Consider the following 14,633-nt stretch of genomic DNA (forward strand, 5'->3'; position numbering starts at 1 on the left):
TTACTATTAACTGTTTATTGTGTGTTACTGATCAGCATATTGTAACATTTAGTGAAAACGTAACAGGAAGCCTAATGGGGTCCAGGCTCATGTGTACTCAACTAATTACATGTTATTTGATGGCATGCCCTTTTTTTACTGGAGCTCAAGGACATATGTCGTAAAAATAATATGGTTATTGCAACTCAGCTAAGGAATTACGGCCGTTTTGCTTTACGGCCGTACCACGGGACCTCCTTTATAAATATCGCAGCATTGCCATCTGTTTACAAATTTACATCCCGATAAAGTGCATTTGGTATAATTAAAACGAGATGGGAGTAGCGGATGAAACAGACAGGACTCTCTTTGTTGGAAATTTGGATCCAAACGTGACGGAGGAACTTTTATTCGAGCTATTTTTACAGGTGCAGTACTAGCTTTGAACTAGCTAGCTTCGTTGGCTAACGTTAGCTAGCTAAAGTATTTGCGATACTTTCTCAGTATTCGACAAATACTTTTGCTCAGGAAGCTTCTGGTCCGTAATTATCTAGCTATCCAGGTCAATATAGTTAATTCCTCCTTAGCTAACTAAGTAGTCGTTTATAGCAACGACGTTAGTTAGCTATCTATATTAGCGAGCGCATATATAGGTCTGGTCCATCGTATGTCGCCTTTTACAGTAACACATCACCCCGCGCGCATGGTTTTGTTACTCCAATACACTAAACCAGATGCGCATGGAGCTAACAGTGCAGATCCGAAACATGCGCGTGGACCAGAACTAGAACATCTCAAAGTCCGCGAGCAAACTGGCGAACTTTGATTTTACAGTTGTGTTCTCATCTTCTGTTTTGTGTTTTCTCTTTGATGCAGGCAGGACCTTTGTTCAAAGTGAAAATCCCAAAAGACAATGATGGAAAACAGAAAGCGTTTGGATTTGTCTGTTTCAAACATGAGGTGTCCGTTCCCTATGGCATGAACCTGCTCAATGGGGCAACTCTATTTGGAAGAACTCTCAAAGTACAGTTCAGAGCAGGTAAACTAAAGTAAACCCCTTACAAGTCATATGAATTGACTCGCTAATGGTTCATTTGGGTCTGCCTGCAACTGAACTGTCATTCTTTCAATACATATTTACAGGAAGCAGTCACATTAACAGTCCAGGGAACTCCCAGAATCAAAGCCCTGTGAATACTCCCAATCCACATGGGTCTGCGGGCAGGTATGTTGTAACATGCAAATTCCTTCAAAACAATGTTAGTATGCATATGTTGGATGTTTTTGTGCGTCAATAGCCTCTCTATTCGTCTGTAGTTGATATGGATTTGACATGTTTCTTGTGCAGGTATGACAAGAGCCCAGACCAGATAGGCTCCCCATCATTTTCACCCTCTCAGCACATCCAGAGGTCCTTCTCCTCTCCTGAAAGTCTGCAGAGACAGGCCATGGTGAGCTTACTGCCATCCACACTGACCATTACGCTTGTCAAGCCATTCAATTACACACTGTCCTCATCTCCAGTAGTGACCCTTATGTCACATTGTTGACATGTGAACCTGCAAGTAAGCATTTAATTCTACTGTGTACAGTCGTGGTCTCAGGATGCTTTACTGTTGGCATTACATTTACATTTTAGTCATTTAGCAGACGCTCTTATCCAGAGCGACTTAGTTAGTGAATGCATAAATGTTTCATACTGCCCCCCCGTGGGAAACAAACCCACAACCCTGGCGTTGCAAGCGCCATGCTCTACCAACTGAGCTACAGGGGACTACAGGACTGATGGTAGCGCTCACCTTGTCTTCTCCGGACAAGGTGTTTTCCAGATGCCCCAAACAATCGGAAAGGGGATTCATCAGAGAAAATGACTTTACCCCAGTCCTCAGCAGTCCAATCCCTGTACCTTTTGCAGAATATCAGTCTGTCCCTGATGTTTTTCCTGGAGAGAAGTGGCTTCTTTGCTGCCCTTCTTGACACCAGGCCATCCTCCAAAAGTCTTCGCCTCACTATGCGTGCAGATGCACTCACACCTGTCTGCTGCCATTCCTGAGCAAGCTCTACACTGGTGGTGCCCCGATCCCGCAGCTGAATCAACTTTAGGAGACGTCCTGGCGCTTGTTGGACTTTCTTGGGCGCCCTGACGACGCCTTCACAACAATTGAACCTCACTCCTTGAAGTTCTTGATGATCCGATAAATGGTTGATTTAGGTGCAATCTTACTAGCAGCAATATCCTTGCCTGTGAAGCCCTTTTTGTGCAAAGCAATGATGACGGCACATGTTTCCTTGCAGGTAACCATGGTTAACAGAGGATTAACAATGATTTCAAGCGCCACCCTCCTTTTAAAGCTTCCAGTCAGTTATTCTAACTCAATCAGCATGACAGTGATCTCCAGCCTTGTCCTCGTCAACACTCTCAACTGTGTTAACGAGAGAATCACTGACATGATGGCAGCTGGTCCTTTTTTGGCAGGGCTGAAATGCAGTGGAAATGTTTTTTGGGGGATTAAGTTCATTTTCATGGCAAAGAGGGACTTTGTAATTCATCTGATCAGTCTTCATGACATTCTGGAATATATGCAAATTGCCATCATTAAAACTGAGGCAGCAGACTTTGTGAAAATTAGTATTTGTGTCATTCTCAAAACTTTTGACCACGACTGTACCATGTGTATCCTGTGTAGAATACAAACTTGACTACATAGCTATGTGTCATGAACATTTAACCAGTTGTCATGAACATTTTAACCAGTCTACATGGATCAGTAAAAGTGATTCTCTTTGGGCCCTTTCAACAGATGAACAACATGTGGCAGCTCCAGATGCAGCACCTCCAGGGGGTGAATGGAGGCTTCGCAGCCGGCGGCATTGGGCTTTTGGGGCAGCCACCACCACAACAGCTACAGCCACAGAGTGGTGGTGGGTCCTGGAAACAGGACAGCTCCTCACAGCGAGGCAACAGGCAGGGGTACCAGCAGGACAGCAGCAGCCACTACGGCAGGGACCAGCGGTACCCAGGAGGCTCTGATGACACCGGTTCCAACCGCCACCATCGCAGCCAGCAAGATAACCAGCGAGGTGAACACTATAACCATGATGACAGGAGCGGGAGCAGCGGAGGCGTCCGTAGCAGAGATGACAGGTGGAGGGATGGCTCCAGAGATGGCCGGTGGAGACGATACTGAAGCACTATGGGAATTTAAGAACAGTATTGTGAATATTTTTCACTTTTTAAAGGACTTTATTTTATTTTTATTATTTTACAGATTTTTGTCGCATACTCATTGTGTATATCCTGATCAAAACAGAATTATGAATTTATATTCAGAGAAAAAAACAAAATGTCATGCTCAGGAGATGCATTTTTTTCATTTTTTTTTACAATTGGTTAGTCATATGTTTAGGATGATATTGACAATTTTAAAATGCCCTGGACTGTGTCCAAGTAAACAAAATATTGATTGGTTATTTATTTTCTACCTGTGAGGTTTTCCACAATTGTTTTATTGTGAAGAATTTAATTGTTTTTATTGGGGATGAAATAGATTTTTATACCGTCCCCTGGGGATTTGTTAAATCTATAAAAACAGATCATTCTAGACTATTAATTATACCTTTTTGAAGGTGAGGTTTTCCATTTGGTTTTTATGTTTGAAAAGATGCGCTGTGTTTATCAAGAATTGGTATTACCGTGCAAATTTCCTTTCTACAAGGAATGGTGCTCAACTGTTTTTAGAGGGAAATTGCTCAGGTATTAAGTAAAAAACAACAACCTTAGGAGCTATTTCAGTATGTTTCAGCTATGTAATCTAATTCCACCAGCAACGTTAAATTGAAAATGTGATTTTTTTCGTTAGTGTCTTTTCATTAGTTTGAGAATACCTTACCAGCAGATTCCATGTACATGTGAAACTAGATATTTTCATAAAATGTTTTTGGTCCACACTTTTTGTAGTCTTCTGTTTACAGGAAAAGCATTACTACAAAATGTTGATACTAATGGTACTTTTTCCATCCAACTGTTGTATGTTAATGCTACTACATGCAGTTATGCACAAACACATGCCTGGCTCCTCTGCTGTCTCTAAAAATGGCTCATGTGTAACCAATATGCTTGTGCAGTGGGTTAGAAAGTAATCTGCAGGTGGCGCCATACACACCCCTTTATTGAATCAATTAGGAGACGAAGATAACCAAGCCAACTGATCATCTGTAGCCTACTCTGTCTATTTAGAATGCTCATTCAAGTGACGGCTTAAGTTCCATCACCTAACCGTTCTACATAAGGTGATAAATATGTATATTCTCTTTACATTCAGTGCAACCTAGCTATTGTCAAGATGGTGGAACAATCATATTGTTGACGTATAGCCTAGAAGTGTCACTTTTTCATCACTTGCGCAACCAAATTAGGTGTAATTGCTGATTTATACAAACTTGATATCATAGGCTATAGCTCTAAAGCCCGGTATCCTTTGGATATGATTTTAAACTATTGTTCAGCCATGGAATTAGTTCCCCATTGGTCATTTTTTCAACCCAGGCTTGGGATCTCATGTTACAATTAGTGGCCCTGCTGTATGTGATGCCCCTGTGTTGCCTGTACCAAGGGTTGCTTACAACAAAGTGCCTGCCGAAATCCCTTAAAGTCTACTTTGAGGTCATAATATACCCTTCCGAAAGTGCTTAGGCCACTAACAACGGCTCTCGTTGTGTATCAACATGTACATCCCCAACAAAGCTCTGGGTCCAAAAGTGGAGGTGCATTTTCACCCACTACACTAAACCCTTTGTCTTGCTTATAATCTGGCAAGTGTCAGATTGCACCCTGATGCTTGGAAGTGGGTCTAATGAAGAGGATCCTCACTTCCCTTTTCACAGGCAGTACCGGGAAGGCCGTAATTACCCGTGCTGGCTGGGGCCTAAATGTTTTAATTGATTGATCTGCTTGGCGTCTCTAGCCCTAGAGCGGCCGGATTAGAGGCCCACTCAGTGGCCGCTCCTGTGTGGACTTTTATAGACGGAGGTGTCATGCCCATAGGGGGCACAGAGGTACGTACTGCCTCAGATTTGTCCTGTTTAAAAAATAAATAACTAATTGAAACGTTTCTCTGTAATACTACTAGCCACCTAGCAATGTTATAAAGTTTGCTTTAGCTAGCCCAGATAGGTTCACAACTTCATAACTAGCTACCAATAATCAATTTCAGGCTATCAATCAAGTTAGAGTAGCTAGCTTGTCTAACTATTTTAGCTGGCATGCCTACTGGCAAGGTTGGTAGACTTTAGAAAAGCAAACCATTACTAAATGTGCTGAGTAAGACACACATTCCTTTCAAACTTTTACCCAGATTTTTGCAGAGAAGCATATTTAGTTTCTTTAAATAAAATAACCACCAGTCAAGAGTATACAGACAGCTCAAGAAGTATGCTTAGATATGCAGAAAAATAAACATTTTTTACATGAGATTAAGTATAATGATTATGGCTCCAGATTGCAGGAAAAAGCAGTTTCAGGTGTTTTAAAAATTCAAAATGCTCTAATTTATGAATGGGGCTGGATCAGCCATCCTCACGTATACTGAACAAAAATATAAACGTAACATGCAACAATTTCAACGATTTTACTGACACAGTTCATATAAGGAAATCAGTGAATTGAAATAAATAAATTAGACCCTAATCTATGGATTTCACGACTGGGCAGGGGCGCAGCCATGGGAGGGCATAGGCCCACCCACTTGGGAGCCAGGCCCAGCCAATCAGAATACGTTTTTATTACAGACAGAAATACTCTTCAGTTTCGTCAGCTGTCCGGGTGGCTGGTCTCAGACGATCCCGCAAGTGAAGAAGCCGGATGTGGAGGTCCTGGGCTGGCGTGGTTACACGTGGTCTGCGGTTGTGAGGCCAGTTGGACGTACTGCCAAATTCTCTAAAACAACATTGGAGGCGGCTTATGGTAGAGAAATTACATTTACATCATTTAGCAGACGCTCTTATCCAGAGCGACTTACAGTTAGTGAATACATATCTTTTTATACTGGCCCCCCGTGGGAATCGAAACCACAACCCTGGCGTTGCAAACACCATGCTCTATCAACTGAGCTACATCCCTGCCGGCCATTCCCTCCCCTACCCTGGACGACGCTGGGCCAATTGTGCGCCGCCCATGAGTCTCCCGGTCGCGGCCGGCTGCAACAGAGCCTGGATTCGAACCAGGATCTCTAGTGGCACAGTTAGCACTGCGATGCAGTGCCTTAGACCACTGCGCCACTCAGGAGACACAAATTAACATTCAATTATCTGGCAACAGCTCTAGTGGACATTCCTCTAGTCAGTACGCCAATTGCACGCTCCCTCAAAACTTGAGACATCTGTTGCATTGTGTTGTATGACAAAACTGCACATTTTAGAGTGGCCTTTTATTGTCCCCAGCACAAGGTGCACCTGTGTAATTAACATACTGTTTAATCAGCTTCTTGATATGCCACACCTGTCAGGTGGATGGATTATCTTGGCAAAGCAGAAATGCTCACTAACAGGGATTTAAATAAATTTCTGCTCAACATTTGAGAGAAATATGTTTTTTGTGCGTATGGAACATTTCTTGGATCTTTTATTTCAGCTCAGGAAACCTTTTTTTTGGGGTTCATGATGCCCTTGTATATAGAAGCACATCCATAAAATGATCCACCAACCCCCTCCCTTCCTTCCTTGCAGCCCAGGAGCCTGCTTCCACCACCCTGGATCCTTGCACTCAGTTTGCAGGGTTCATTGGTGCCAAAGTATCCAAACCCCATTTGCCCCCACCCCCTCCCTCTAGCCTCTCACAGTTGTTCTCATCTTCTCCCTTTGATCAAGCCAAAGAGCCCAAGCTTTCACATGCAGAGCTCCATGTTTCCTCACCATAATCCTTCACACTTTGAACATAGCGGCTGTAATCTACATAGGGTCTGCAGTGAGTTATATTTACCTCCACGGCTTGGGAAAAAATATAATTATTTCTGTTCAGGCCACCATTTCAAAGTGTAAACTTGACACTATCCTCTTTGAGGTTACTGCTGCTGTGGTCTCTCCTCTCCTTAAACACACAATAAAATGAGCCATCTGAAATGAACATCATGCCCTTTGAAGTGCACATTGAGTTCAGTAAATGGTTATCTGAGCCGTTTCAGGAAAGCAATCGGGTGATCTACTAGCCTACATTTTCATTATAGCATATCTGTAACTTTGAATTATATATATTTAGTTAAAATCTCAGTTTATGCTACTTTTTTGAATACCTTTTAAAGGTTCCACTGAGAGCAAACGTGGAGCGCTGTTGCAGTTTCCTCGTCCAACCAAAACGAAGCCCCTGAAAATATACGGAAAATATGCAGCCTGGCATCTAAGGAATCACACTTGTCAACTAGTGTGTGAGTGATTACTCATTTCCCTTGTATCTGTAACTAGTCATTAAAAATAGGTTATAGTGGACTTTTGCGCGTTGATATTAATTAACTCACTTCATGAGTAAGATAATAGGTTGTATTATTGGACATTTTAGTCGGTTGGTGTATTGTTCTCAGTCACCGATATAACTATTTCTGACAAAGGCCTAAACTGTTGCAGGGTCATATAAGACGCACCATTAAAATGCAATGTTTTTCTCTAGGCCTGCTGATTTATCAGCGCTTAGGCCCATTCTGTATAATTATTTCGATGGCCCTGCAGTTGACGAAAATATAGCCTACAACAGTTTATTTCCTGGTGCAACAATTACGTAATCTAGATGCTATTATTTAACTTTACTTTTCAAGACCCAAAAGTTGAAATGTGAAAGACAGTAGGCCTATGTCTTGACAGTTACCCACAGACATAAACGAAACAGTAATTGCCTGGTCCTCTCCGCACGTCATTGTAAAATAGAGAAGGTTTTCGCTTTTAGGCAGTTATTATCTTATAGCCAGTAGGTATTTGACAACACTTGGTAGTAATAAAGCCAGAAGTTAAATTGAGGGTTAATAATGCATCTTTGAATGACGTCATTTTTATTGTCAAGTAAAAAGGAACATAAGGTTACTTAAACCACATCGTTATGTTTGAATCTTTATGTTTGAAATGTCGGTTGTTTACTCACCTTGAAAATATATCCATGCCATAACATTTTGGTTTTAACGTTAAATTCGTTGACAAATAGGACTACAAATCGTTATAACGGCATAATAAACAAATAACCAAACAAATAACGGCACAATAACAACAATAAAATAATTATCATTCAATACAAATACCATTTAAAAAAATGACCGTTAGTGTGTTATTGTATTAGGCTACGAAAGTAAAATTGTAGTAGAAAAACACGATCGAAAAACAAGTGCATAAGAAAATTACAAACGCTACAAAAGTTCCTCTTTCAACTCTTTCAAGAAGGAAGAATACCAACCTGCTGCAATAAGTCCGAAAGCAGGGTTGCACTGCAAAATACGTTTACTGTTACTGTTAGTTTATAGTCGTTTATAGTTGATTTTCTTATCCCTTAATTGCTTTTAAATAATAGCTATTACAATAATAATATGTTTTTAATTCATGTGTAAACCCAAATGCATTAAATACATTAATTCATACGTAGCCTACCTATACATTAATTTGAATCCCACTAGTTAGTATATAGTCGTTTATAGTCGTTGTTCTTATCCCTTAATAGCTTTTAAAGAATAGCAATTACAATAATAATGTGAGCCCAAATGCATTAAATAGCCTACATTCATTCATACATAGCTTACCTATACATTGATTTTAATCCCACCAGTTCGGCCTAACATAATAGGCCTGAAGCGTTTGACAAAATATCATGCTTTTGTATTACCAAACATTTAAATCCAGTCTATTTATAGGCTACACACTTCTCTATTACAGTGCATTTCTGAGTTTGAGAGGTGCGTCTCAAAATCAGTAGTCCTATTGATGTTCGAGGAATAATATGAACACAATAATTCGCTGCTAAAAGGTTAGGCCTAACACAGCAGATACTAATAATGGCAATAATAATAATAATAATACCTCCAATGATCATCTGAAATATTGTATAATATGGCCAATGTTACTACTGTAAAGTTTTTGAAAGCCTTGTGCAATTAGAGTGGATATAGGGAAGAACAAAGGAGCGAGACCGGTTTGGGCTGCTCTGAGAGAGCGAGAGAGAGTGTGTCTGTCTGTCTGAGAGAGAGAGAGAGAGAGAGAGAGAGAGCGAGAGAGAGTGTGTCTGTCTGTCTGAGAGAGAGAGAGAGAGAGAGAGAGAGAGAGAGAGAGAGAGAGAGAGAGAGAGAGAGAGAGAGAGAGAGAGAGAGAGAGAGAGAGAGAGAGAGAGAGAGAGAGACATCTGGAGTGTCCTGCAGTAAAGATGTGTGTGGGGAGAACGTTTATATATAGCAGCGCGTCCGGGCACATTGTTCATAATAACCAATCTGAAACGCACTGCGCGGCTCAAGTTGAAGGCTACTGCAGTTAGTACGGCCAGGGATAGAACAAAGCAAGCCTGTTCGGAAAACGGACGACTAAAATGCATCAATAACACGAATTAGCTTGAAGACTCTCAAGTTTGAACTGGTTTCATTTGGACATTTTGAACTAGTATTTGGGCACAGTGCGAAAGCCAAGCACATCGGGACATCATGCACTGTCAAGCCGAGTTGAGACTCTCATCCTCCGGGCAGCTGAAAGCAGCCAGGCGTCGTTACAAGACTTTTATGATTGACGAAATTCTTTCCAAGGAAACTTGTGATTACTTTGAGAAACTTTCTCTTTACTCAGTATGTCCTTCACTCATCGTTAGGCCTAAACCTCTACACTCATGTTCGGGTAAGTGGAAATGCTTGAACTCTCAGTCAAATCAAGGGATGCTGATGAATGCTTAATGGTGTTAATGGTTTATATCTAATATTGCTATGCATGCAGTTAATGCTAATCATTATTGTATTAAAACTACATCTGATTTTGTTTATCATGAACAAAGTGAGTTGTTAGGCATGTTCTTCTTATTCTTCTGTAACGTTCAGGCAGTCGTCCATCATGGGTCTACTCATATCACGAAATACATAAGGCTAATGGTTTTATTAAGAGTATTGACAAAATAACTTGCATCAATCAATCGGGAATAGAGACCATACCATGGCGCAACACACCTGTGCAGAATCTGTTACATGTCAATTAACATCTGTAAAGAAATTGAGCTGCATTTGCATGACTTTCTGTTCGATACATCGCTAATATTAGCAAATAATGAACAGGGACAGGTTCAGAATCACGTTAGACGTCATGATTGTCAATTAATGTTGAAGTCCCCTGTAGCTCAGTTGGTAGAGCATTGCGCTTGCAACGCCAGGGTTGTGGGTTTGTTTCCCACGGGGGGGCAGTATGAAAATGTATGCACTCACTAACTGTAAGTCGCTCTGGATAAGAGCATCTGCTAAATGACTAAAATATAAGTTTACCTGTGCAAGAGGAGCACTATAGCGATGGACCATATGTAAAGTTAATTCAGGCCACTGTCCGCACTTGTACTCATGGTGCACCGTTATATTCGTGTTAGGCCTGCTATCTATATTCATCAAAGGTCTATGTTATGGTGATTACTCTTGTGATAGCCTGTTATTTACAGGGATTTCTCATGTAACTTTAATCTGTGAAATAACGAAATCAAGCGCACCAAATAAATGCAACAGGTACAGTAGATGTAATGTAGACCACTAAAGTGTTGTAACCTATTTGATAGACTTGACAGTTTTAATTTCCTTTTACAACAGCAGAAAGGTTTTAACCCTTTTCCAATTGAAAACATTATTTCACAGTTTAACTGTCATTTCCATATAATTTCATTCACAAATAAAACATAATGTAATAGGGCCAATGAAAGTTATGCAAGACTACCTCAATATACTGTCTCAAAAGCAATCAGCAAATTCCTTGAATCAGTCAAAATTATTAGTCTAATATAGTCCCCTGTAGCTCAGTTGGTAGAGCATGGCACTTGCAACGCCAGGGTTGTGGGTTCGTTTCCCACGGGGGGCCAGTATGAAAATATATGCACTCACTAACTGTAAGTCGCTCTGGATAAGAGTGTCTGCTAAATGACAGAAATGTAATTACTCTGATATTGTGATCATTATCAGTCGTTTATGTTAAAGATACAGGTTGAACCAAGCCCCAGTGTGGTGATCAAGGCGGTTTGTAAGGTGAAACCTGATTCCCCATGAATTATGTTGACACTGTCAACTTAGCATATTATCTTCTGACAAAAGACACATGAACTCAGAACACACAACAACCAACCCTGCACTTAGTTGAAACAGCAGGCTTTTGGTTTCTAGAGCCGTAACCACTAGGCCACTTGTCCTCATTCACAAGGATTAATGTGGGCACAGTGCTAAACCCAGAGCCTTGCCTAATGACTTTTACTGCTGCCGCTTTGCATTTTCCGAAGCATGGGCAATGCTCTCTATCCAACTCATTTTCTGGGTATATGGGGGTGCAGGATGTGGCCAGAGTTCCACGGTTTGATATTGGTGAGGGCAGGTACATGGTGGTTAAGGGCAAGGTTAGTATGTCATCATTGATGGACATTTGTCCACCTGACACTACAGTTGCTTGTGCAAACACCATGAACGTTTACAGTATGGTGATAAAGTGTGCAAGTCAGCCCCAATGACCTTTATTCATAGAAGTATGTTGCTTTGTGAAGAGAGATTCATTGCAATTGTCATCTCAACAACATACATTCATGGGCTACCTGTGCTTGATCCAACTGTTTCAGTGAGGAAGACTAAGTTCATTCTTCATTCAGTATTCCAAAAGGCCAATCAAAACAAGTAATTAGTGCATAAAATAATGATTGCATGTTCATCCTTAATCATTACAAGCAGATTTGAAAAAGCAACAAAACAAAACATTGCCACAAAGTGTGAAGACAATCTATTTGGATGCTGTCTCACTTGCTTAGCCGGTCAGATAATGCTTTGTTCACAAAACATCTAACTTAGCACTTGATTTCTCTAAATCATCATCAACATCAACTCCTTTTTCTTCCCATTTATCATGGTTTAATAACTGTGATTTCCACACAATTACTGTTGATCTGCAGTCAGTCATAAAAGCTTCCACCATTGTGTTGTAATTATACATAATTATACAGGAAAGTGACAAACTAATTTCCCTAAAAACCATTTGGCCTGAAAGACTAACACATTTCTTTCCCTCAAATGCAGCAGAATTTCTAAATCCATTCTTAATGGGTTATCCTGCTGTTTTGAGTCAAAACAACATTGACTACTGCTCTCTCAAGTAATCATTATGATAATTGCCTAAACTATGAAATAATAGCCGTTGCAATTTGATGATGACAGCGACAACGATATAAATAGCAGGCAATGTGGGGTTTGGGTGTGTGCTAGAGGGCACTGTAAAGGGTTTGGCAACCCTGTGACGGATGGATAGAGTAACCAGTCCACATATTACTACCCAGTACCCACCACTTAGCTGAGGGGGTGTGAGACACAGTATAGTCCTGCACTTCAATGGCTTGTAACGCTCAATATAGAAGCTGGCAGGCTTATAGGCCCAGAGCCAGTTAAAGTCCATTGGCCCACTGTGGTCCCCATCAGTGAAAATGGAGTCTACATTGTATGCACGCATGACTGTAAGTCGCTTTGGATAAAAGCGTCTGCTAAATGGCATATTATTATTATTATTAATACATTCCCTCAGTGTGGAGCTTCTGCTCCAGCAGTTACCAGTAGAGTCTGCTATAGGACAGTGGTGATGGGCAGCCAACAAACCAGGCTGTGAGGCCTGGATTGCTTTTGCCCAAATGACAAGATGTTTGTTTGTTCTTGATATAATATGGCATCAACTAGTAAGAGACCACTCAACATGTCAACAAAGTGATTACTCCTCTCTTTGATCCGGCAACCCCCTCTGCTCTGTGATGATTTTGTCTGTCACGGATCACGCCTCTCTGCTCCTTGCTTTACGTTTCACAATGGTCCATTTACCTATGCCAAACCAAATGCCCTTATGACAGTGTACACAGTAAAACCAGTTGATGAGCTCTGACCCTATTCTCTGTTCTCGTTTTGTGCCTTGTAAAACTACAGGAGCGAAAGACCTGCTAGACAGACCTGACCTCCAGCAGATCATTACCTTGCTGGGGAGCAGTGAACAGTGTAATGGTGGGTTACAATATTTCATTTGGAGTCTCATCTCTCAGCAGAACCCAGGGCAAGGCTTTTAGTGGGATTTCTGGAAGGAGGTGAGAGAGATAAAGATAAACTCTGGTGTAATCTCACATGACAGCGCGATGAAAAACGGCCAAATGGGAGGGTGTGGACCTCGAGGGGCCCAGGTACTGCAGCATAGTCGTACGCCACTGCTGAGGGTTTAGGAAGAAAGCAGGGAGAGCAAAGGGTTTTCATCCCATTTTAACAGCTAATCCACCACAGACATTAAGGCCTGCCATTAACCATGAGGCTAGCTTGAGGAGTACGATCTTGTCTCTGTTAACAAAGTAAGCATTGACGCACACAAGCATGCACTCACACACACAAACACACACACACACACACACACACAGCTCTGCATCAAGGCAGATAAGAGATCAGTTTTACAGTAGATTGCACTGCAGGCTGTTTTCGAATGCAAAGGTAAAATTCACAGGATTGTGTTTCACGTAAAATACTTAGTTAACACTTACAGGAAACACAACACCCTCAGATTGGCACGCATCTGAAAAAACTGCCTGTGAGCATGGATAAAATAGCACCACAACACTACACATAACATTCTAGAAACCTCAAAACATCTCATGAAACCCAAACTTGAGTTGAAATTAGCACTTAACTGGTCTGATCTGTCAGGAGCAGGTGAATGACTCCAATTAAAGGAGTGAGAGTTAAAACAGATTAAAAAGCAGCATACCCTGTTGCCCATCCCATCCCTGCAGTGTTTGACTTGGGCTGGCTTGGCAAGATGGCTGTTGAGTGAAGAAATGTCTAATGTAACACTTCTCGACCTGTCACCACATGATACACCCAAAACAATACATATTACTGTAAGTTCATGTGGCCTCTGAGTACCAAGTATTAAATCATCATCTTGGAATCCAATTAAACAAAGAGAAAAGGTGCAGAAAATAAAGAGTAAATATCAAACAACCAATGAGCTTGTTGCTGGAGATTTCACTGCAAATAGTAAAATGGTGACTTATTCTACTAAGTAGCTGCCATTATCAAAGCCATCAAATTATGTATACAATTTAATTTAAACACAAAAAAATCATTTTTTTTTAAACGTCAATAATTATTACGTTATCGATACTGTATGATAAAACAGGCATGTGTGTATCTAATGCTAACAGCCTATTCTTTATCTATTATTAGGAAGTATTTATTCTGTAATGGCTACCACAAGCACATGTGCCAGTCCGAGCATTCCGATTGTGTTTGTCAAGAATATCAGTGTGCTTTAGCATGGACAGAGTGCACTCTCCTTGCTACACAAATTGTTTATTTGTAGACTATTGACCTGACACTGGCACTTGTCAACAATGTGTCAGATCTGGGCTCAGGAAGCCGGCTCAGTTGTCAGTGGAAAGTCACCATGAGGTCTGATTTTTCCCT

At 41.0% G+C, this 14,633-nt stretch overlaps 2 protein-coding genes across 3 annotated transcripts in view; both read left to right on the forward strand.

Moving 5' to 3' along the window:
* The first annotated feature begins 210 nt into the window (after positions 1–210).
* On the forward strand, positions 211–3,925 carry LOC311101699 (RNA-binding protein 7-like). The gene is made up of 5 exons (XM_084142852.1): positions 211–407; positions 856–1,018; positions 1,123–1,204; positions 1,328–1,430; positions 2,781–3,925. Exons 1-5 carry the CDS (start codon positions 315–317, stop codon positions 3,165–3,167), a joined length of 828 nt encoding a protein of 275 aa, XP_083998978.1. The 5' UTR covers positions 211–314; the 3' UTR covers positions 3,168–3,925.
* Positions 3,926–9,204: 5,279 nt separating this feature from the next.
* LOC311101827 (homeobox protein BarH-like 2) overlaps positions 9,205–14,633 on the forward strand; it is a 15,178-nt gene continuing 9,749 nt past the window's right edge. Inside the window, exons 1-2 of one of the 2 annotated variants that reach the window (XM_084143037.1) lie at positions 9,337–9,822; positions 13,113–13,187. In XM_084143037.1, coding sequence (XP_083999163.1) covers positions 9,636–9,822; positions 13,113–13,187 — 262 coding nt within the window. In that variant the 5' untranslated portion in view covers positions 9,337–9,635. Of the gene's footprint in view, positions 9,823–13,112; positions 13,188–14,633 lie in introns of both variants that reach the window. The other variant, XM_084143038.1, reaches the window with a different exon arrangement.

Source organism: Coregonus lavaretus, assembly GCF_964263955.1.
Source record: "Coregonus lavaretus genome assembly, chromosome: 26".
NCBI classification, from domain to species: domain Eukaryota; kingdom Metazoa; phylum Chordata; class Actinopteri; order Salmoniformes; family Salmonidae; genus Coregonus; species Coregonus lavaretus.

Coding starts and splice junctions, on each gene's coding strand:
- LOC311101699 (XM_084142852.1), top strand. CDS start 315: ATGGGAGTAGCGGATGAAACAGACAGGACTCTCTTTGTTGGAAATTTG. Junction 408..855: donor TATTCGAGCTATTTTTACAG/GTGCAGTACTAG, acceptor TCTTTGATGCAG/GCAGGACCTTTGTTCAAAGT. Junction 1,431..2,780: donor GTCTGCAGAGACAGGCCATG/GTGAGCTTACTG, acceptor CCCTTTCAACAG/ATGAACAACATGTGGCAGCT.